Source organism: Gobio gobio, assembly GCF_949357685.1.
Source record: "Gobio gobio genome assembly, chromosome: 25".
Taxonomy (NCBI): Eukaryota; Metazoa; Chordata; class Actinopteri; order Cypriniformes; family Gobionidae; genus Gobio; species Gobio gobio.
The window spans coordinates 6128513-6154456 of NC_137121.1; the positions used below are offsets into that span (position 1 = coordinate 6128513).

A 25944-nucleotide genomic window follows, 5' to 3' on the forward strand; every position below is an offset into this window, starting at 1 on the left:
ATTAATCAACACAGCTCTGACCGCTTCACCCAACGGTTCTGTGTATCACTGCACAACACCCTTAGCGACCACTCTTAGCAACGTAAACATTTGTTTGTTCTCATTGAAGCTTGTGAGAGAGACCGAGTATATTACCTGCATTCAGATTTAAAATATTCCTTCAAGTCAGTCCACTGATCGGTATAAATGTTCTCTTTATAGATCAGTGGGTCAGTCCTATGTTCATAATAAATAAAAACCGCTGAATGTCCGCTGCAATATCTTGTTCAGGGGTTTTCTCGTGCCACATTTGTCAGTTGCGTCTTTCACACAAGTTTGAAGTTTGAGTCCTTTCGATGTAAAAGTCTTCGCTTATTAAGACTTTGCCGCCATCTAATGGCGTAGTAATGTAACTTATGTGGCTGTCACTGATCTATATAGAGAATCATTATATAGATCAGTGGTTGCAGTGCGAGGTCAGGGACTATTTTTTCCGGCGGAAGGAATGCTTTTGGTTATTTTACTTCATGAATTGCATTAATAGATACATATATTTTGGCTTTAATATTTGTATTGTGTTGTAACCGTTTTATAAAAGCAATAAGCCGTAGTTTATAACAGTAAGGGGGTTTTAATGGGGGTAACAATGCATCTTAGCTGTTATAAATTCACTGTAAACCATAGCTTCTTAGACTGATTTTTAATTTTTTGCTTTTATACCATAAACAAATGACTTAGACAAAGTTTGTTAATCAGAAAAATTTAATTTGCTCAAAAACCGTTGTACTTTGTACACTGTTCAAATGATCTCATCTGACAAAATCATATTAACCCTTTCTGGTAAGTGGCATTTTGCGTTAACATGCATTTCAGGACCATTTTACACGTTTGTTTCAAAAGCTAGGATTTTCCAATGCTAAAAAAAAAAATCAACCATGTAAAATTTTACTTTGAGTACTAGTAAAACTATTTTGATTTGACCGTTTACAATAAGTATCCTAAAAAGCCCACATACACGAACAATGGAAAACAATGGTTATCAGACATTTATGCAGTGTGAAACAAACCTACATCACCTTTAGTCTTACGATTAAGACAATAATAGTAACGTTCTCTGTGTCCGTCAAGATTTTATTTATCCTCGCTTCCGTGGATTTCTGGGTGCATGTCATTATGTTTTGGCACTAATAAGGAATGCACAATCAAATTATATTACAGGAATGATGCTTTTTAAGTCTTTAATTGAACCGTTAGAAGAGCAGAATTGCATAAACCCTGGGCTTCACCGTTGCTTTGAGATCATGATCATTTTACGTTAATTTAAGGACACTGATCACTCCTGTACCACTGTGGATGACGGGGAGACATTAAATTACTTTATGTACAGCATAACCGAGGTCAAAAAGGATACAGGAAATTTCCTGCATACATACAAATATACAAACATTTCAACTTCATACCTTCAGCTTCAAAAAAAACAAAACAAAAAAAACATAAAAGTAGTGCCTCTGCAGTCTAAAGACCAAACCAGGACCAAATCAAGATCCAGAACCAAAGCAGGTGAATGAGTGCAGCGTTTGGGACCGCAGCTGGGCTTTGGGTTCTGCGTGGACCGCCAGGCCGATGAGCAGGAGGAGATGTGGGATCTTGGAGGTGCTTCCTGGTTCTAGTTCCTCTGCATTGAGCTCTGGGCGGCCGTGGTGGCGGCAGTGGCGGCTGCGCTCTGGAAGGTGCGGTTCGTCAGGACGCCATGGGAGAATTCCTGCTGGGCCTTCTGGAAACTGGCACCAGTGCGACGGTAGTTGGAATGGACCTGGAAAACAAACCAAGAACGAATATTAAAATCTGTTCACGTCTTTCACGTTTTATCTTTAAAGCTACACTGTGTGATATTTTCCCCCATCTAGTGGTGAAAAGGTATATGACCATCCAGTGAATATTAGTTTCTGTCCCTCTCAATTCAGATTTCGTTTTAACTCCTACGATGGCCGATTTAGTCCAAGATTAATATGGCTTCCAGTTCGACCTCGTCCACATTCGACACGGTGCCATCGAGTGTTAAAACGCCAAAGGCGAAGCTTGAATTTACGGGTATGTCCCTCTTTGGCTAATGTACTTTCAAGATGGAGGGGCAACATGGCGACCGGCATTCAAACCCCTCACCCGTATGTGTTTTCAATAGCATATTATAAACTTACGAGAATACTTTATTACTTGAAAGAAGTAAATATACATTAATGAGCACATAAATTTTTGTAGCACAAGTGTAGCTTTAAAGTTTTTTTTGCATTTGTCAAAAGATATTATTTGTCTTAATATTAAATAATTATTCATTAATAAAACGTACTCATTTCGTTTTCAGGGATGAAAACACTTTCATCTTTTCAAGTATTTTTGCAGAAATTACATGATATGGGCTTAAGTGTCACAAGTTTTTGTGTTTTAAGATAACTTTTTTTGCATGTTTTTATTTTTTATTAAGTGCCGTTTTAAACCTATTATTTTAGAAATATTTTATGTCCTATTTGTTTACTTTCAGAGAAACACGTTTCACTTTAAGGCCTTGTATTAAATGGTTATTTTTATTTGACATTTGAAAAATAGAAATGTCACATTCTCTGTCTATTATTTTCAATCTAAATAATACAATTGAACATAGAATCAAATGGGAAACACTTTATAACATGTTATAAATGTATTAGGCCTAATATCTTTTTTAAATAATAATAAAAAAGTTGTAGTATTGTTAAAGTAACAATAAACTACAGTGTTTGTGTCCATTAACATTAAATCTCATAGGCTATTTTCTGTCAGTATTATTTGTAACAACATGAATGTGAACAAAATAATACTAATATATCTATAGTCAAATGGGAAACACTTTACAACATGTTATACATTTATTAATATTTTTTAAATAAAAACTGAGTATAGTTTTTGCCTGTTTCCATGAAGTATAAACTACTGTCTTTGTATTCATTGATTTAAGCATAATCAATAGGCTATGTTTATGATCATTGTACATTATGACATGCATATTATATGAACAGAAAAATGACTTTATTTAAAAGCATTGTTGTTAAATATTGTAGACATCAATCCCATCAAAATCCATGTGAAAACAGCTTATATTTAACAAAAGAAAAGAAAATTACATATATGGATAGCGCAACTATGACTGTTTAAGCACCGCCCCTCACTTCCGGTTCTGAAACTGTGTGCTGCGAGGCTGCAGCTGGATACTATTGAAAATTCAGAGCTACTTACCATTTTCAGTAAAATGATAGACAACGCGGCACTGGCCGTGAAGAAAGCCGCCACCACCATCATAATGGCGCCGACCGCTACATTAGAGCCCATCGCTTCTATGGCAGAAATCCAGCCACTGTAATCGAAACAAACAGAGTAAACAATGTAGGATTGATCCTTCAAAATGATGCTGTGCTACTGCAAATATGTCCATATATTCTTATGCATTTTTACATTATACACTATGTTTTATTTATAATTAATTGAATTGAAAAAAGTAAATTGTTTTAATATTGAATTATATTCTATAAAATTAATGCATATATGTAACAAATAAATAATATCAATATTATATTCTATAAAAAATATATACATTTTATAAAATTCATATACCTATATGTATATATATATAAAACAAATTCTAAATAAATCTTTTAAAAAATAAAACAATTCTTAAACAAAATGTAATATATTTCTTATATTTACAATATACACTAGTTGTTTTATTTATAATTAATTGAATAGAAAAAAGTAAAAAAAATTTATATTGAATTATATTCTAAAAAATTAATGCATATAATCAAACAAATAAATAATATCAATATTATATTCTATAAAAAATATGTACATTTTATAAAATTCATATACCTATATGTATATATATTAAACATATTCTAAATAAATCTTTTAAAAAATAAAACAATTCTTAAACAAATGTAATATATTTCTTATATTTACAATATACACTATTTGTTTTATTTATAATTAATTGAATAGAAAAAAAGTTTAAAAAAAAATTAATATTGAATTATATTCTATAAAATTAATGCATATAATCAAACAAATAAATAATATCAATATTATATTCTATAAAAAATATATACATTTTATAAAATTCATATACCTATATGTATATATATAAAACAAATTCTAAATAAATCTTTTAAAAAATAAAAATTCTTAAACAAAATGTAATATATTTCTTATATTTACAATATACACTATTTGTTTTATTTATAATTAATTGAATTAAAAAAGTAAATAATAAATAAAATTGTTTAATATTGAATTATATTATACATGCATATAATCAAACAAATAAATAATATCAATATTATATTCTATAAAAATATATACATTTTATAAAATTCATATACCTATATGTACATATATTAAACATATTCTAAATAAATAAAACATTTAAAAAGAAAACAATTCTAAAACAAATGTAATATATTTCTTATATTTACAATATACACTATTTGTATTATTTAGAATTAATTATTATAAAGAATTTAGAATTAATTCTTTAAAAAAGTAAATACAATATAAAATTAAAACAACATTTTATATAAAATGTTATATTCTATCAAATTAATGCATATATCAAACAAATAATTAATATAAAAATTATATATATATTCATATAGTATGTGTGTGTATATATATTATTCAATTCATATAAATATATATTTATTAAATTCTAAATAAATACAAATAAAAAATAAAAAAAAAACATTCTAAAAAATTTAAAAATAAAACAAATGTTCAATATTTCTAAAACAAATATTATATATTTCTTATAATTTACACTATTTGTTTTATTTAGAATTTTTTTAATTCTTTAAAAAAGTAAATATAACTTTATTGTCTATATAGCAATATAAAAGTAAAATATATGACATTTTATGACAAAAATGAATGCATATATAACAAATAATTATATATATTCATATATATTACATTTTATTAAATTCATACACATATATATATTAATTAAATTCTAAATAAATAAAAAAGCAAATGTTATATATTTCTCATTTTACAATATATACTGTTGTTTTATTTAGAATGAAGTAAATTAAATGTAAAATTTAAATTTATAAAATATATATTTAATTATTAATAATGAAGTAATCAAATTCATATTTAATTATATTCTATAAAATGAATGCATATCAAACTAAAAAATTAAAAATATATATATACATATATAAATAAATTATAAATGTATATATATTTTTCTCTAATTGTTTTCTATAAAATATGTATATATACACACACATTCTATACATTTTTTTAAATAAATAAATAAAAAATAAAACTATTTCTAACTATATTCTACAATTGCCACATAATTTTTTACAATTTTTCACATTACATGCACATGAAATACTGATTTTGAGCAGAATTTATTTATGAATATTTATGAAAACTAAAGTAAATGGAATCTAGTTATAGCTTTTAAATGTTTTAGTTTCTAAATGAAATGCACAGATATGCAGGATATGCATCCCCTGTATAATCAATTATACAGTTTAACTCATTATACAAAAATATGTAAATCTCAGAATCAAGAGAGAAAAATATTAATATTTTTCTCATAGATTTTGTAAATGGAAGAGTACTGAGAAATCAAGCACTTTTATTTCAGGGCACAGGCTGAGAAGAGCTGCTTTAAGAGGAAAAGATAAAGCAAGAAGTTTCGAGTGCAGGAGGACATACTTCAGATAGGAAGCAAGAGTTTTAAAGGAAGTCCAGCAGCAGAAAACCGTTAGTGCAGGAAGAGACACTGGCCAAAGAGAGGAAGAGAGAGAGCCGAGTGTCAGAAAGGCATCTGTCACAGAGGAGAGAAGACAAACGGTGCAGCTCACAGGCGCTCAAATATTCCTTCAATACTCGCAACAGTGATAGAGATCCTCACTAAAACTACTAGTGAATGAATCTAATGCCTACCTGTTGCCCCATTTGGGAATGCCCACGCTCTGAATCACAGACACCACGATTTGAGCGAAGAAAATGAAGAAGAACAAGAAGAAATTGAAGGAGCTGTCAGACCTGAAAGAGAAACAAATATATTAATCAATGAAGTGACGGAAATGTGCATCTGTTCTCAGAGGACGACATGATCAGGGGCCGGATTCACCAAAGATAAAGCCTAAGAAGTTCATAAGAATGTTTCTCAGCCGCGTGAAGAAACGCTTTGGTGGACACACGGTCTTAACACTAGAGGGGTCGCTGTATACCTAAAACCATCAGCGCGTAAAATTGACCCATGCAGATGATTTCTGTTTTGACACGGCTAAAAAACTTAAAGGATTAGTTCACTTTCAAATACACTTTTGCTTATAATTTACTCACCCCCATGTCATCCAAGATATCCATGTCTTTCTGTCTTCAGTCGAAGATAAATGAAGATTTTTGATGAAAACATTTCAGGATCTTTCTCCATATAAGAAGTCAATAGACCCCAAACGGTTCAAGGTCCAAATGAGAGGTTCAGTACAGCTTCAAAAGGGCTTTAAACCACATCAAACGCTACCAGACGATCAATAAGGGTCTTATCTAGCGAAACGATCAGTCTTTTTTTTTAAATAAGTTTATTTGAAAGTGAACTAATCCTTTAATATGTCACTGTATTATGCCACTGTCTACACAAATGTAATGTATAGAGTCATGAAATGATTATTTTTAGTCATCATTTAGTCTTGTTCTCGTTTTATGCTATTTTAAACAGGTTACACTAATCACTTTTTGCTGAATATCTAGGCTAAGTCAGCCTGCAATTACAACACAAATTAGAGGGAAATAAATGCATATTTGTGTGGTGTAATATTATAATAAAATGTCATTCATTACATACAGATAACCCATTTTATTTAAATGACTAAAATACTCTAAATAGACAATAAAGAGCACACCGCGCTGCATTGGATGTACAAATTCAACCGCACATTTTCACCTAATTAATTATTAAATTGTTTAGTCAAATCATTTATCATTTGAATAAGAGAACAACTAGCCTGGCGTGGCCATACTCAATTCTAGTCAGAATATGAGTCTGGTACCGCTCCATTGAGCTTTGATTATGGGGCGTGTTTCAACCGAGCCAGGAAAGACCTCAATTGGATCCACAACCAATCAGAGCAACGGAGCGGCGCGTAACGTTAGTTGTCAAAAGTCAACAGAACTCAACTGCACTGTGTTGCCAAGTCCGTGTTTTTCTCCATGTCCGCGGGTTGAAGCGACCCCAATTATGTGATTATATAAACCCAGGAATGCGAATTTTAGCAGGCAACATTGCCAAAATAACATATTTTGCCAACCAAACGCCATTTTTTTTCCGGAGAACCCCCCGGAAAGTTATTGTTTTGGGCTATAGTTTTGAGTAGCAAATGTGCGCGACATTGCAAAAACACTTGGAAACCCTGTCTGCACGCACGCTGGATTAAGTAACGTTACAAGAAAAAGATGAGTGTAAACGATCTTTGCCAGTAATAAAATAATTTAAGGATACACAGAGTACTTACCAACACGATCATCGTTTCTGAGAGAAATAGTGAAGGTGAACGCATATATGAACAAGTTCTCCGTTTAGGATAAGAGCAAATTCAACCCAAGAGCCTTCGACGTGGATGATTACGTACTGTTGATCATCTGTCCATCATCGTCTAAAGCCCGCCCTGACAATTTCATTGGTCCGAACAGTTTCTGTTCGGGCATAATTCCTCCTCTATGGAGCGAGTCCAGACCGAATTGCCCGAGCAAAACATTTTGTGGGCGGGGCTAAATTCGGCTGGCATCCAGGCTAGAGAACAACACCAATATCATGAAAATTTTTCATATTCATTACATCATAGATCGGAAATATTGTTTTTCAGCAAACGGCCAGACTTGAATAAATAGCAACACAGTTGCAAACAATAGACAATAAAAAACGCAAAGCAAAAATGTATAATTAATCCAAAGTTCGAACATTTATAATAGGCTAAAACATCTTCATTTGATTGTGCGTTGTGTGACCGTTTACAGTAAGCCGACGCGTTGCTCAAATACAGCGCGAATAAAAGGGAATTGTACAGGGGTAAATTTGACCCGCTGGCGCTTATAGGTATAAATGCCCCGTTTTTTTATTCTAGTTTTATGTACACAATTTTTAACAAGGGATTGTAAATAACACAATTTTAGTAAAAGTCAATGACGTGGGAGACTTGGATATTTTATTGAAAATCTGTCATGTGCATTTGAAAAACAGCCATGGGTCAATTTTACCCCGTGGTGGTTCTAGTGTTAAGAGTAGAAGATATTTTATCTTAATATATATATCCATAGGATTAAGTGACTCATTTACGAATGTGTATCCTGTTTAAGCATCACATTTCCAGTCAAAGGATCATTTGTCTCTGTATGCATTTGTCTCTATGGGTGCTTTCACATCTCTAGATCGGTTCATTTGGTCCGAACTAAGGGCAAATAATTATACATTGTAGCATTTTTCAGCTTTTTTGGTTCCTTTTCACACCACACTGATTGCTTTGGTCCGAACCAGTTGAAACAAACCAAAATGCTGTCACATGACAACATCCACATCACTCATTGGCCATGGCGTATTTCCTAAACTGCGGCTGGTTTTGTCCCAGGCCATAATCTTTTACATTGTTTGTATACACCACAATATGCAAACAATACATTTCTATAATGAAGCGCGGATGCGGCTTGAAAACAACGCTCTAATGCACTGCAAACGCGCATCACTCGTCACTTCAAGCGAAGATCGCGCTGTTCTTGCGAGTTTTCGGAAGTTGGGACCTAATATGGTCATCAGACCAAATTTCTATGAGGCTCCGCACCTCCTCACTACTCCAAGTTTGTCCGCGAGCTGCCATGCTAAAGTGCAAACTATCAACAAACACTTCCTCATCCCATAATGCACAGCGAGGCTGACTACGGCAGCTGGTTTAGTCCAAAAATGATCAGTACATTTTGCAGTTGGGTCTGTTCGAGGTCGAATTACGTTCTCACCACAAACAAACCGCTCCAGAGTTCGTTTGAGAGCGTAGCGAGAACACCTCTTCAAGGAGCTCTTGGGACGCTTGTTTGGTCCGCTTTTGGTGCGCACCCGAGTGCGATTGCTGCTTTCACACCTGATCAAACGAACCGCACCAAACGGGAAAACCAACTCTAGTGCGTTTCAACCCAGCTAAATGAGGCGCGTGTGAAAACACTAGGGGTGTAACGATTCATCTACTACATCGATGTATCGATTTATATTCCTATGATCTAACTACATCGATTTGTGCTCGGCAAGTTGGCCTTCCGGACGACATATATCGATCTAACATCGTTTTAAAAGGTAATCAATCGATTGTATCGATAATAGGAAATAACGCATTGGATTTAAGCACGTCAGACTTTATATGGATGTTTTTTCTTAGTACTTTTAATGATAAAGGCGTTAAACGTTACTCGATTCAGTCTGCCTATCTGTGACATCATCGCAACGCACCAGCAGCAGCGCTAAGAAAACAAAACATAGCATGGCGGATGGCAGAGGAGAAGCCGAGCGAGAAATGATCAAGCCACCAGGAGAAAGAGCCACCTGTACTTTCAACCCTTGCTTGTTACCTGTGCGTTCCTGACACCAGTGCGCCAGTAGAGGAAGTTTTTAGTACTGCTGGCGACATAGTGAAGGCACAGAGAAGTGTTCTGCGGTCAGATCATGTTGATCAGTTGATATTTTAGAAAGAAAAAAAAAGTAGAGTCATTGAAGAGTAGTTGGTTACATTTTATCTTTTGTTAAATATTGTTTGTTTATTAAACTGAGAGTAGTAGCAGGTTCAGCCAGTTTATTCAACCTGAAGAAATGTTAGTTGCACTTTATTTTTGATAATAATATTGTATTTGTATTATTTTAATGTTGAAAAACAACAGCAAAAGTAGCAGGTAAACCTACTATTAATTAAACCTGAAGAGAAGTTAGTTGCCCTTTATGTTTAATATTAATATTGTAATATTTTTATGTTGGAAAACAAAAGCAGAAGTAGCAGGTTAACCTACTGTTGAAATGTTGGTTGCACTTACTGTGCTTTTATTGAAAATCTATTGAATATTGAAATTGAGAGCAGAAAAGGTTAACTTCCTGTTAATTCAACCTAAACTGTTGGTTGCACTTTATTCAAATAAAATGTGAATGCATTTGCCATTAATTGTTGTTTACTTGTTTGTTTATATCCATAATTAATTGATACCTGATTCCCTTACAAGAAACAACAGGAATCTAGGAAACTTCACCTGCACTGACCAGTATCCAGATATTTATTTCAGTCACACAATTTTTGGCTAAAAAGTTACTGAATCGATTTCAAGTCACTGAATCGTTTCAGATCGTATCGTTCTAAATGAACCAATATCGTCCTTGAATCGTATCGACAACCTCAAATCGTGATACGAATCGAATCGTTGTTAAAACGAATCGTTACACCCCTAGAAAACACCCTATAAAGTTCTGTTGTTTTGTTATAGGTTTTTTTATTTTATTTCTCTTTTTTTTTCCTCATTGTTGTTGCTGTTCTGTGAAAAAGCAAAAACCCTCAAATAAATGCGTAAAAAAAGAAGAAGAATGTTTTGTGAATCCGGCCCCAGGTTGTCGTCAGTCATTTGATCACATTAGTATACACTAAAGGAGAGAGAGACTCACCTGAAGGCTTTATAGACAGGCCTGTACCAGCAGAGGAAGGAGCACGGAGTGAACATGATGAACCAGAGGATGGAGAAGCCGAAGTCTATGCCTGCTGCTGCGTGAGTGGTGAAATACGCCAGACAGGCCAGGACATTCAGAAACAGAGACACACACTGCCCTGCACAAACACACACACACACATCAAAGTTCAGCTCAATCAAAACTCGCCACATTTACTTGACAAATATTAAACAATAACATCAAATTCTGATGGATAAAACTCATTCATTCATCTTAACACTGAAAGTCCTGTTTCATTCACAATACAGATGTTACAAGTATCACAGCGAGTTTGAAACGCATTTACTTCCTTAATTCTTTCCCCGCCAGCGTTTTAAAAAAAGCAGCCACGCAATGCTTTTATTGCTTGTTTCTGCTTCTTCTTCGCCTGTGTTTTGATCAGGAGGTTCTGTACTCTTTCAGAAGATGTGTAATAGCGCCCACCATGGGCATCGGAACCATTGTGTGTGTGTTTTTGTTGTCCATTGTGTCTTTTTACAACCAATGATATTGGACCCACTCACTTTTATCGTCTCTTATTCAGGGCATGTCTGTACACCTACCCCTAACTGATAAACACTTTATTATTACACACGTTAGATGCTTTATTTCCACTTTTCTAATATTTTCTTCATTTTTATTTATTTATAAATGCCTTTCCGATCTGATATGTGATGGGAAAAGGGAGTAGAGCGAGTTCGGTAAAAGGTGGATTCGATCCTCGGGTCGATTTGCGTAAAAAATTTCTGCTATGTGTCTATTGCCGCTCTAAATGATCCAGTAATTTCCATAATTTTGTCTGGCCCAACCAGACGTTTGATAAACAAGGCGGTATATTTGTACATAATGTAAATGGCATCTACTCCAGTAAAATTTTGCTGAGAGAAGACCCACCCACATTTTTCTTGCTTCCGATGCCCATGGCGCCCCCTACCATATTAACAGTGAAAACACAGAAAGCTGGAAAATTCGGTCAATGGCGGGGAAAGAGTTAATCTGATTTAGTGTTGTTAAAAGTGCAGACCGCGATACCAAGTCGGTACTGAAATTAAAAAAATGTGACACTGAGCTCTGTTGAGCTGGAATCATAAACATCATGTTAGTGATTGGCTACAATGATCAACACACGGGAGCGTTTGAAAGTGTTTTGAAAGCGGGAGCGTTTGAAAGCAAAAGCAGGCTTTTGCTGGTTATGTACTGGTTTACTAACGAGGTAATTAACAAAACGGTGGAAAAGAGACGAGCACTGATACTAAAGCGTATTCTGAAAGCTTGTAAAGCTAGATTTCAAATAAGACAGCGTATGTTATTATCAGCTATTACGGACATTGACCGTGAGATTGCTGAGACGAACGCGCGCCATCGGACAGAAAGAGCAAGACTGATATTTACTGAACGCAGATCGAACCTCGCAAAAGACTTTAAAAAATGCCCGGTTGAAATAAAAGGCTGCGTGAGCTCAACCAATCAGCATGTTCAGCGCCCAAGTCCCACCCCTGAAAGTTCCTGAACTTAAAAAGTACTACCTCGCGAGCAGGGACTTTTGGAGGGGGAAATATTTACCCAGAACTACATTTAGACCCCGGTTCCTGCGGTCGAAACACTCGGTGTACCAGCCCAAAGTCCCTAGTTCCTGGGGAAAGTTCCTGTTGTGGAAACGTGGCTTTTGATGAGCGTGAGAGAAAAAAGGCAAGTCAGAAGTGTTTACGATTCCAGCTCAACAGCGCTCAAAACGTCACATTTTTTTAATTTCAGTACCGACCTTGGCATATTTTTGACAACACTAATCTAATCTAATTTTCTTTTTTTATTGGACATATACAATAATTCATATTTTTATATCAGTTTTGTTATTAATTAAAACTTATTAGTAGTAAAACAGTAAAAAGAAAACTAAAGTATAATTAATAATAAAGTAATAAAACAAATAAAATATAAATATTAAGGTTAAAAAGTAAAAGAATTGAAAATTAAAAATGGCAACTAGCTGAAATAAAATAATGAATACTAAAATTATTAAAAACTAAAACTGAAATAAATATAAATATTAAAAAACTAATAAACAAAGGCAAATTAAAATGAAAACGGAAAATATAAAAATAAAGGTGAATTCAAAATATGAATGGGTGCTATAAAAGTGTATAAATGATAAATAAATAACACTGCTTTATATTCAACAAAACAATAAAATGAGAGCTGATTGGAAGGTGAAACTTTTTAATGAAAAAATGATGAATAATAAACGTTTTTGTACTTGGAGCAACATACGCTAATGAATCATTCAAAATAAGAGCATGTATATGTAAAAGAAATGTATTTTACAGTACATGCACTTTCAATGTACTCACAGTGTACTTACCCACAAGAGCACTGAGTAGTGCAAGGCAACTACATGTGTTAAGTTAAGGTTTAGGGGTAGGTTTATAAGAAACAGGACCGTAAAATAAAGTGTTGACGATGTTAAACTCACACATCCACAGGTAATACAACATCTTGCAGAGTCTCTGATGCTCCAGCGGGATCTCCTCAGAGAAGTCCTGGTAGAAGCAAGGCTTGATGGGAAAGATTTTGGGGAGAGGAGGCCAGTTGTTCTGTTTGCCTGAGGAGAAACAGACGCCCATATCCCACAATGCTCAGCAGGAACTTGTCAAACAGTCACAACAAATAAAGGCGCTACAGACCGGTCTGTTGATTTATGCAACTGTATGAGTTCAGATGTGTAAGCAAACACACAATCAGAAGGAAATACTAGCACACAGTGCACTACATATACTGCATACTATTATCTTTAAAAGCAGGGTTATTATTGTTAACTTTACACAATAGCGCTGTCAAATCGATTAATAGTGAATAATCACATCTAACATAAAAGTTTGTGTTTATATAATGTGTGTGTTTTGCAGAGTATTCTCATAATATTAGGAGTCTTAAATGAGTTAAATAACGTCTTAAATGAACTTGTGAGAAAATGAGATGCGCAATGAGAACAACGGGAACAGAGAAAAGTGTAGCTTTAATGATGATTAATCTAGATTTCATTTATTATTTATGCAGTTAAGAAAGGTGTTTGATAACTATTACATTTCTGTATATGTCTAACAGGGAAGGCAAAGGTAAATATAACATTTATTATAATGGGGTTATGTAAAGATTGTTTTAAGTTCAATTAAATTAAAAGTTGTTTTTTTAAAGCCTAATAAATGTTGAAATTGGGAGCTTTCAGTTATACTGTAATGTAACGTCATTAATGTTTCATAGAGACATCAGTGATACTGGCCTTCATTCATAAAAACATGACAATGCAACACATATTTAAAATATGCTGTCTTTAAATTGTTTCTTCATTAATTTGGAGTAACTGAAATTATTACAATAGGAAAATATTAAAAACTCCACTGTTTTTAATTGCGATTAATCATGATTAATTACAGGAAAAATGTGATTGATTAGTTTTTAAAAAAATTATCGATTCACAGCACTAATATATATATTTATATACACACACACACACATACATATATATATATATACATATATATATATATATATACATAAATACATATACACACATACACAACACACACACACGCAATAAATCGATTTGACAGCGCTAGTAGTAGTATACATAAAACTTAAAACATAAAACATTTTTATTGCTTAAAGTATAAAACTAGTAACACTTTACAAAAGGTCTCATTAGATAACATTAGTTAATTTATTACAAACAGTGAGTAATAAAATTTGTACAAAAAATAAATAATAATAATAATTAATTATTTATATAAATAATATATATATATTGAGCTGTGAAAAAGCAAAAAAATAAAAAATGGTAAAAACACAATTACCAAAAAAATTACCAAAACTCCCCAGAATTAAAATAAAAATGTAAAATATAAAAACAAAAACTGTAATAGTATATCAATGACACTAAAGGTGCATTAATTAATGTTAACAAATATAATATATTATTAAATGCTGAATGTAACATTAACTAAGATTAGTAAATGCTGTTGGAGTATTGTTCATTACTAGTTCACGTTAACTAATGAAACCTTAATGTAAAGTGTTAAAAACTCTTAAAAACACTTATCATTTTTGTTTAGTTTAAAATGAAGTACTACAATAACTAAAACATGCATGAACACAACAAAATGGGATTAAAATGAAACCGGAAAATATTATTCAAAATATGAACAAAAACAAAAACTGTAATAGTACATCAAATAACAATGATATGAGCATAACATGCAGTGATAAATGTTTTAGACGTGCAACATGAGGAGAAACACATGTGACATGTTTAATTCAGCAGTGGCATCCAGTCATCGCGCAATTAAGTGTAGTTTGGTATAAAAATGTCTTAACTTGTCTGATTAAATGATGTGTTGAGCATGTAATTACCAGAGATGTATAAAGTACTAGATACACATACTTGAGTAAAAGTACAAGTTCCTTATCAAAAAAGTGACTTGAGTAGAAGTTGAAGTGCTCTTTCAGCACCACACTTACGTAGAAGTACTAAAGTATTCAACATTTTTTGTACTTAAGTATTGCAAGTAGTTTATTTTAAAATGTACTACTCAAGTACTGAAAGTAAAAGTACAAGTATTGTGTTATGTAGTTATTAAAGAAAGTAGTCAAAAGTTTGAACATCATATTGTTTTTATTATTTCAAATGATTAAGCTAAAGGACAATCACAATGTTGGTAAGTAATTTTTCTACATATTGTCATATAAATAACCTGAAAATACTGTAGTTCATTAAGATTAAATCTTACTATAACCACTCTTACTAAAAAAAAAATAAAATGGGGTAAGCACACTTATATTCTCATTTCAAGAGGTGTTCTGAGTAAATGATTTGTTTGTAACACTTTACAATATGGTTTGATTTGTTAACATTACATTAGTTAATGTATTAGACTAATAACTAACATGAACTAACCATGATCTATACATTTGTTACTGTATTTATTAATCTTTGTTAATCTTAGTTAATAAAAATACAGCTGTTCATTGTTTGTATATGTTACTTCACAGTGCACATTAAGTATGTAAACAAATAGAGAGCAATTTGAGCGCAAGACGCTCGTGTTGTTTTAAAGACAGTGAATGCGCACTCGCGGGGCTCTCTCGCGCGCTCTCTCTCTCTCGCGCTCTCGCTTTCTCTCTCTCTCTCATGCGCGGTAATGTGGGTTTGGAATGGAATGATTCATAACATTTTTATAATTGTAACGAGTAACGATGCAGCACATAAAAAAAATATCGGAGTAAAAGTATTAAACTCATCGAAAATATGTACTGAAGTAAAAGTGGAAGTAGGAGAAAAAAATAATACTCTAGTAAAGTACAGATACTGCCTTTTAGTACTTAAGTACAGTAGTGAAGTAGTTCTACTTCGTTACTATACATCTCTGGTAATTACTAGTAGTTTCTTCATCGGCTTGAATTTGAAGATGCATTGTGGGATACTGCATCTCATGCAAAAGTAATGGCCAATGACCCTGCAGGTGTAGGGTCGTGTGTGTTACCTGTGGGCACGCCTTGGCTCTGTAGCTCTTGTTCCCGCCGGTCCAGCTCCGCCGCTTTCCTCTCCAGCTCCTCCTGCTGTTTGAGCAGATTGGCCTGCGCAGCTGCAGCTGTGGCCTGTGCAGACAGACAGGGACGCTTACAACCTTTGAGATTCGGCATGTGTGTGTGTGTGTGTGTGTGTGTGTGAGACGCTGACCTTTGGACTGGGATCCACTGAGGGCTGCAGGACTGCAGGTTGAGACGGGACGTTGGAGGCTGGGATGGTGCTTCCCTGACACAAAAACAGCTCATTTTATTAAAGTCGAGTCAAGTCAACCTTATGCGCTTTTAACAATGCAGATTGTTTCAAAGCAGCTTCACAGTGTTAAACAGGAAAATAATGCAGCATAATTTTATTCAGCCGTCTAGCCATTCTGGAGAAAACGCTGATGTCATCAGTTCATTTCAATTATCATACAGTGGCAGTGTGGGCTTTAGATCAATAATTAGATCAGTAATTTAGTTTATATTGTTAATTTAGTTTATTAATTAGATTTATTTCGATGTTTAGTTGAAAAGTTTAGTGGATTAGTTCACTTTTAAATAAACTTTTGCTGATAATTTACTCACCCCCATGTCATCCAAGATGTCCATGTCTTTCTTTCTTCAGTCGAAAAGAAATTAAGGTTTTGGATGAAAACATTCCAGAATTTTTCTCCATATAATGGACTTCAATGGGCTCCAAACGGTTCAAGGTCCAAATGACAGTTTCAGTGCAGCTTCACAGGGCTTTAAACGACACCAGACGATGAATAAGGGCGTTTTCACACCTGAAAGTCCGCACCAAGGTCCGAACCGAAGTTCATGTTTTGATACTTTTTATATATTCGGTTAGTTTTGGTTTGGTTTCACATTGCAGCGCACTAAAGAACTTTACATGACGCACTTGCGTCCACTCGTCTTCATCATGTGGGCGGCATCTGGACATTGATTGGTTTGTAAACGGACGTGCGTCTGACATCAGCGTCTTTGACAAGTTGAATGAACGGACGCATATCGCTGCCACTATTGAACAGTGCGCATTACTTTACTATTTTTTTATTCGTTACGTTTAAAAGTGGACATTTCAAGCTTTATATACACATATTTCTCATGTTTGTTAGGCAAGTAGCTGCTGAGTTTCGGTTTATTTGAGACGCGCTCAAGTTCATGTGTAAAGTATGTGATCGCTCCCGCGATTATTGTCTGCTATAGACTATTTGCTTCTTATTTATTAAATCCAGACAATTATCTGATTAAACGTTGATTAAAATTAAGATACAATTTATACAAAACGAAATTCCCATTAAAGAAATGCTTTCTAAGCAAAATCATACAAAATTTCGTTCAAAATTATTTCTGACTTTATGTCTACTGACATATTGCGCATATTTTCACTTTTCATAATCAATGTAGCCTAGATTGAATTTAAAAATAACATTATAATATTTAAACATAAACAGGAACTTCCTGTAAATGGTCTGAAAGTCCGAACCATACAGAAAATGCTTTCACACTAGAAACGAACCGAACCTTTGTTCAGTTTGATCCGGACCGAGAATACCTCTTTTCGTCGGACCGTGGTATGGGGGAGGTTTCACACCTGCAATTTTGATTCGGACCAAACTGAAAAGTCCGAAAATCCGGACCAAACAAGGTAGGTGTGAAAACGCCCTAAGGGTCTTATCTAGCCAAACCATCAGTTTCTGCGAGAAACCGAGCAGTATTTATGCTATTATTTTACCTCTTAACAGACGAACGTAATCGTCTCTGAGCTCCGCCATAACTTCCGGAGAGTGAGGTCAAATTCGTGGTCATAGATATATCCATCATAGATGCCTCATTCTACTGATCCGTGCAGGCGCTAATGAGGCATCTACGTATACATCCATAACCACGCTCGAATTTGATCTTACTTGCCGGAAGTTATGGTGGAGCTCAGAGATGATCACGCTCGTCTGTTAAGAGGTAAAATAATAGCATAAATACTGCTGGGTTTCTCGCAGAAACTGATGGTTTCGCTAGATAAGACCCTTATTCATCGTCTGGTGTCGTTTAAAGCCCTTTGAAGCTGCACTGAAACTGTCATTTGGACCTTGAACCGTTTGGAGCCCATTGAAGTCCATTATATGGAGAAAAATCCTGGAATGTTTTCATCCAAAACCTTCATTTCTTTTCGACTGCAGAAAGAAAGACATGGACATCTTGGATGACATGAGGGTGAGGAAATTATCAGCAAAAGTTTATTTAAAAGTGAACTAAACCTTTAATGGATAATAAACTGCAAAACATCAGTGTTTTTATCATATCGCTGTTGCATGTCATGCATGTTTAACCAGTGGAAGCTTATTGCTTTATTACATTAGAGGTCAGAGCACAATTACATAACTAAACTCGTCTTACACAACCACTCTAAAGTAACGTTCGTTAGACTCACCGAGTTAGCATCAGGAAACGGACTGAAGCTTTCAATGCCTTCGATGGCAGAGTTGGTCACTTGAGTGACAGACGGATCCTGAAAGAGATGGACACACTATTATTATTAAATAATAATTATAATTCATTATTATAACACACACTATACCAAAGCATCATATGAGAATGATTTCTGAAGGATCATGTGACACTGAAGACTGGAGTAATGATGCTGAAAATACAGCTTTGATCACAGGAATAAATTTGAACATATATTCACATAGAAAATGTGACAGATGGATGAATTGACAGATAGATGGATGGATAAACCGATAGATGGATGGATAGGCCGATAGATGGATAGAGATGGATGGATAGACCGATAGATAGATGGATGGATGGATAGATAGATAGATGGATGAATGGACGGATAGATGGATGGATAGACCGATAGATGGATGGATAGACCAATAGATGGATGGATAGACCGATAGATGGATGGATAGATAGATAGATGGATGGATGGATGGACCGATAGATAGATGGATGGACAACAGATGGATGGATGGATAGACCGATAGAGGAATGGATAGACCGATAGATGGATGGATAGACCGATAGATAGACGGATGGATAGATAGATGGACAACAGATGGATGAATGGACGGATAGATGGATGGATAGACCAATAGATAGACAGATGGATGGATAGATAAATGGATGGATAGGCCGATAGATGGATGGATAGACCGATAGATAGACGGATGGATGGATAGATAGATAGATAGATAGATAGATAGATAGATAGATAGATAGATAGATAGATAGATAGATAGATAGATAGATAGATAGATAGATAGATAGATAGATAGATAGATAGATAGATAGATAGATAGATGGACGACAGATGGATGAATGGACGGATAGATGGATGGATGGATAGACCGATAGATGGATGGATAGATAGATGGATGGACCGATAGATAGACGGATGGATGGATAGATAGATGGACGACAGATGGATGGATAGACCGATAGATGGATAGATAGACCGATAGATAGACAGATGGATGGATAGATAGATGGACAACAGATGGATGAATGGACGGATAGATGGATGGATAGACCGATAGATAGACGGATGGATAGATAGATAGATGACAGATGGTTGAATGGACAGATAGATAGATGGATAGACCGATAGATAGACGGATGGATGGATAGATAGATGGACGACAGATGGATGGATAGACCGATAGATGGATAGATAGACCGATAGATAGACAGATGGATGGATAGATAGATGGACAACAGATGGATGAATGGACGGATAGATGGATGGATAGACCGATAGATAGACGGATGGATAGATAGATAGATGACAGATGGTTGAATGGACAGATAGATGGATGGATAGACCGATAGATAGACGGATGGATAGATAGAGATAGATAGATAGATAGATAGATAGATAGATAGATAGATAGATAGATAGATAGATAGATAGATAGATAGATAGATAGATAGATAGATAGATAGATAGATAGATAGATAGATAGATAGATAGATAGATAGATAGATAGATAGATAGATAGATAGATAGATAGATAGATGGACGACAGATGGATGAATGGACAGATAGATGGATAGATAGACAGATAGATGGATGGATAGACCGATAGATAGACGGATGGATAGATAGATAGATAGATAGATAGATAGATAGATAGATAGATAGATAGATAGATAGATAGATAGATAGATAGATAGATAGATAGATAGATAGATAGATAGATAGATAGATAGATAGATAGATAGATAGATAGATAGATAGATAGATAGATAGATGGATGGATAGGCCGATGGATGATAGATAGATGGACGACAGATGGATGAATGGACGGATAGAGGAATGGATAGACCGATAGATAGACGGACAGACCGATAGATAGACGGACAGACCGATAGATAGACGGATGGATGGATAGATGACAGATGGTTGAATGGACAGATAGATGGATGGACTGATAGATATTAATTATTTAATATTAATATAATATTTTGTATTATTATTTCATGGATCCAGAGCAATTGAACACATGATATGAGTGCGACTGTCACAAGTTTTATTGAGTCACATCATCACAGTGAACAGGTCACACACATCCGATTATATTCAGACGCCTCTGTGGCCACAACGAGGAAGCAAAACCCGACATCAGCACTGATCCTCACACACCAACACACTCGTTCTGTCCATCAGATCACACACACAGATCCGACCAGAGCCATTCAATCCTCACAGGAGATATATCTCAGCATCTGAGACTCATGTGAGCGGTTGTCCATGTTCTGCTCCAGCTCACGGATTATTAATGTGAATCTCCAGTACTCATTAATCACATCAGCCCGTCAGAGCAGGAAGCAACTCAAATATTTACCCAGTGTGGGACACATGACACACAATAGATATGGAGAACCTCCTTTGTTCTCAGGAGGATCTTAAAACGGTCATATCAGGAGAAATCAAATTCATAAAATTTACTTTCAGAACATAAAACTTCCACCCCATCGAAGTTCTTTTATTGAATCCAAGCTGCAAACATTCCTCAGACAGAAAGCACTTTGTTTAAAATATGCAATAATGTCGTCTGACAGACACACCTGCTCTCGTTCCCACACGCCTCGACCCGAATCTACACAACAGACACACAATGAGACACAACAACACTCTCAGGACAACTAGGGTTGGGTATCGCTGGAATTTTGAATACCATGAAGAAATTTCAGCAGCCTAAAGAACTACCAACTAATAAACTAGACTAATATGAATTTGAAACAGTATTAAAGGGTAACTTCAGTGATTTAGCATTAAGGCCTGTTCACACCGGGACGATTTTCGCGCGCGTTTATCGCCGACGTTTAACGCCTCGTGACTAAACAATGGGCGCCAATGTGAGTGTTCACACCGACGCGTAAAACGCCAGGCGTAAAAGCGTCATTTTAAAAAAAACGCCTCGGGTTCGTTTTTTTATTTTGACGCGGCGCGTTAAAAACTGGCCGACCAATGAGATCGGCGCTTTTGTTCACGTGCCTGGAGCTGCTGAAGTGACAGTAAAACACGACTTGCTGGCGCTCAAGCACAAAACCGGTCTTGCCGAGCACACATTGATACGAAGAAGAAGTAGTAAGTAGACAAAGAAGAAGAGGAGCTGCTAATGCTGCTCGCCAGTTAGCAAAAAGTGTGTGAATGGTTTTGCCATAGACATAATATATCTGTGGTTTTGGCAAGCACGTAAATACTGTCTCTCTTCTCCTTCTGTGTGACAAGCGAGTGTCAGAAGCATAAGTGCCGCAGCACCATCTTGTGTACCGGGAGCGCATCTACTGAATGTGCACGTTCACTCGGCGCAGCGCCAGTGGAAATCGCTTGGGTGTGAACACTCAAGACGCGCCGAAAAACGTCACGAAAAACGCTGGCGATAAGCGCGTGTGATATTCGTCCCGGTGTGTACAGGCCTTTAGGCTTCAGTGTTTCCCACAGATTAGAAACCAATTTGTGGTGGTGGTGGCGGGCGGGGAATTTGGGGTTGGTGATTGTCACAAATATCGATTTATTTCGATTCAGTATCAATTCATATGTATACAGCCTACTGTACATATAAGGAATAATAAGTTTGCCTTTTTAGCACTATTTCAAACTATTTTAAATGATATTTATTATTTACTCCCATTCATTAATATTCGCTTGTGTGTGCTTGTATAAGTATCATTAAAAATATTAGGATGTAAGTTATTAAAGAGCACCTATCATGGAATTTTGAAAATGTACCTTTCATGTAGTGTGTAACATAGATCTAAGTGAACAAAAACATCCTGCAAAGTTTGAAATATGACAGTTGATGTATGATGTATGATGTTTTCTAGTTTTCACTGGCGTCTTGGAGCGCAATAAGTGGGCGTATCGTATTCAAATAACTTGACAAGTTGACGTCATCTAGTCAGAGAAAAAGCTTCGGTCTTCTAACGATTCTTAAAAATGAGAAAACTGACACTTTCATGGATCAAAACCATCAAACTCAGCAGAACGTCACCGTTCAAATCAAATCAGTGCATGCGTGTATCACTAAACATCTGAATTATGATTCGATTCCAGCAGACACGCGATCTGTGTTTCCCGTCGAGGGGGAGCACAGGAATGTTTGCTTTGTGCATAACTCAATATTCTGCTGCATTAAAAAACAAAAACAGATGGAAACTATATCAGACACAATGAAAACACAACAAAGATGCCAGATGACAAACAACAGACTGGAAGAATATCACTGTAAAACTAAAGCAATCAGCAGGTCACGCTTAAACTACACTTCTAATGTCATATTTTTACTTTTATAATTGTGCATTTGTTACACGGCATTGTCATAATGAACAGCAAAAAGATCAAAGATTTTAATAAAAGCACCTAAATCATACACTTTGCATTTTACATTCATAATTTACAAGAAAAAAAGGTTGAACTGAATGTCATTTGTCAAATATCCTTTTGAAATCCTGACCTGTTAAGCATATAATACAATAATGTATAATGCATCATTATTATTATTTAATGCAGCATATTATTGTTATAGTGTGTCTTTTTGTTTATTTAAAAATTGTGCATTTGTCATTATTTTTAATGTAGCATATATAATTACTGTTATAGTGCATGTCATTTTTATTTATTCACACTGCAGGGCTATTAGAGGGAACTGCAAAAAATATTTTTTTTAATAAATGCACCTAAAATATACACTTTTGAGATATATATATATATATCTCAAAAGTGTATATTTTGTGTGTGTGTGTACATATACATACATACATACATATATATATATATATATATATATATATATATATATATATATATATATATATATATATATATACACACACACAAAATATACACTTTTGAATTTTACATTCATATTTTTTTAAATGTATGTTGATTAAAATTGCATGTTATTTGTCAAATATCCTGTCAAAAATCCTGACCTGTAAAGCATATAATATAATGTTCATAATGCATAATTATTATTTAATGTAGCATATTACTGTTATAATGCATGTCTTTTTTTTAATTGTTCATTTGTCACACATAGGGCTATTGGAGTGAACTGCAAAAAATAAAATGTTAATAAATGCACCTAAAATATGTACTTCGACTTGTATAGTCATATTTACTTTATTTTATTTTTATGTTGATTAAAACTGAACGTTATTTGTCAAATATCCTGTTGAAATCCTGACCTGTTAAGCATATAATACAATAATGTATATAAAAATAAAAAATTGTGCATTTGTCACAGCAGGACTATTGGAGTGAACTGCAAAAAAAAAAACTAAATTGTTAATAAATCCACCTAAAATATAAACTTAACAATGTTTTTTTTATGTTGATTAAAATTGTATGTTATTTGTCAAATATCCAGTCAAAAATCCTGACCTGTAAAGCATATAATATAATGTCATAATGCATCATTATTATTATTTAATGTAGCCTATTATTGTTATAATGCATGTCATTTTTTTATTAAAAAATTGTGCATTTGTCACACAACATGGCTAGTATTGGAGTGAACTGCGAAAATATAAATGTTAATAAATGCACCTAAAATATGTACTTCGACTTTTACAGTCATATTTACAATTTTCTTTTAATGTTGATTAAAATTGCATGTCATTTGTCAAATATCCTGTCGAAAAATCCTGATCTGTTAAGCCTATAATATAATAATTTATATAATGCATCATCATTATTATTATTTAATGTAGCATATTATTGTTATAGAGCATGTCATTTTTTTTATTTAAAAATTGTGCATTTGTCATTATTTTTAATGTAGCATATATAATTACTTTTATAGTGCATGTCATTTTTTTGTTCACACAGCAGGGCTATTGGAGGGAACTGCAAAAAAAAATTTAATGTTAATAAATTAACCTAAAATATACACTTCGCCTTTTACATTCATATAAAACATTTTTAATGTTGAGTAAAACTGCATGTTATTTGTCAAATATCCTAACTTCTAAATTCTAACCTGTTAAGCATATAATAATGTATCAGTATTATTATTTAATGTAGTATATATAGTTGTTATAATGCATGTCATTTTTTTTATTAAAATAATTGTGCATTTGTCACACATAGGGCTATTGGAGTGAAATATACACAGCATTTTATATTAATGTTTAGATTAAAACTGAATGTTATTTGTCAAACATTCTGTTGAAATCCTGACCTGTTAAGCATATAATACAATAATGTATATAATGCATCATTATTATTATTTAATGTAGAATATTATTGTCTTTTTTTATTTAATAATTGTGCATTTGTCAAAGCAGGGCTATTGGAGTGAACTGCAAAAAAAGCAAAAATCAGTGCAAATGCAATATATAATAATCTATATTCACATTACACATAGTAACTAGAATCATAGAATAGCCTAGAGTCTAGCTATTTATAATGTAATATAATATATTGATATGAACTTTTTGCACTGTATAATGCATCATTATCAGTCATGTTTGCTGTTTTCACTCAGTAATGATAAATCAAGTAGTGCAGAAAGCATGACAGCCCTGATCAGATGTCTTCAGAAACCTGCGTTTAGTCTGACGCACTACAGCTCGAGTGTGTGTCGCATTAGTGATCCTGAAGAAATGAACAGTCGAGCACAGGTGATCCGAGCCTCGGTGTCACGGTATGACTCACGGTATGAGTTACACTCGGGCGGTTATAATGTTATTAAAGCGCTTTCCGCTGTTGTGACATTAACAGGAGTGGCGCTCTGGCCTTTAGCGTGTCAGCAAACCTGCTCGGATACACACCCTCCACCGGCGACAACTAACAAACCAGCGACCGCACCGGAGACCATGACACGTCAACGGCCGAACCGAACTCCTCCGACCCAAAACTCCCATCCCCATCCCCATCAGTACAAACCCCGCTGAACTCCCTAAAACATCAGCCGAAACCCCGCAGAAGCGCTTCTCCTGTGGACCCCGCGGTTCTCACCTGGAATGGATTGACGTCGACTGTCGTTTCGAACGGGTTTGAGTCAAATCCCGACATTGTAAGGGACTTTATCCGCCTTTAGAGTCCAAACTGAGCGGCACCGGAGCTGCGAACGCTGCTGTTTCCTCTCTGCACTTCCGTAGTGAATGCGTAACGCGCATGCGCT

At 34.5% G+C, this 25944-nt stretch overlaps 1 protein-coding gene across 1 annotated transcript; it reads right to left on the bottom strand.

Moving 5' to 3' along the window:
- Positions 1-593: 593 nt before the first annotated feature.
- On the bottom strand, positions 594-25944 carry scamp2 (secretory carrier membrane protein 2). The gene is made up of 9 exons (XM_079810200.1): positions 25779-25944; positions 18738-18815; positions 16479-16553; positions 16282-16396; positions 13218-13346; positions 10706-10865; positions 5965-6066; positions 3247-3364; positions 594-1792 (listed from the first exon to the last, which is right to left on the bottom strand). The coding sequence occupies exons 1-9, from the start codon at positions 25833-25835 to the stop codon at positions 1646-1648; spliced, it is 981 nt and encodes a 326-aa protein (XP_079666326.1). The 5' UTR covers positions 25836-25944; the 3' UTR covers positions 594-1645.

Coding starts and splice junctions, on each gene's coding strand:
- scamp2 (XM_079810200.1), bottom strand. CDS start 25,835: ATGTCGGGATTTGACTCAAACCCGTTCGAAACGACAGTCGACGTCAAT. Junction 16,397..16,478: donor CAGTGGATCCCAGTCCAAAG/GTCAGCGTCTCA, acceptor CTGTCTGCACAG/GCCACAGCTGCAGCTGCGCA. Junction 3,365..5,964: donor ATTCCCAAATGGGGCAACAG/GTAGGCATTAGA, acceptor TTTCGATTACAG/TGGCTGGATTTCTGCCATAG.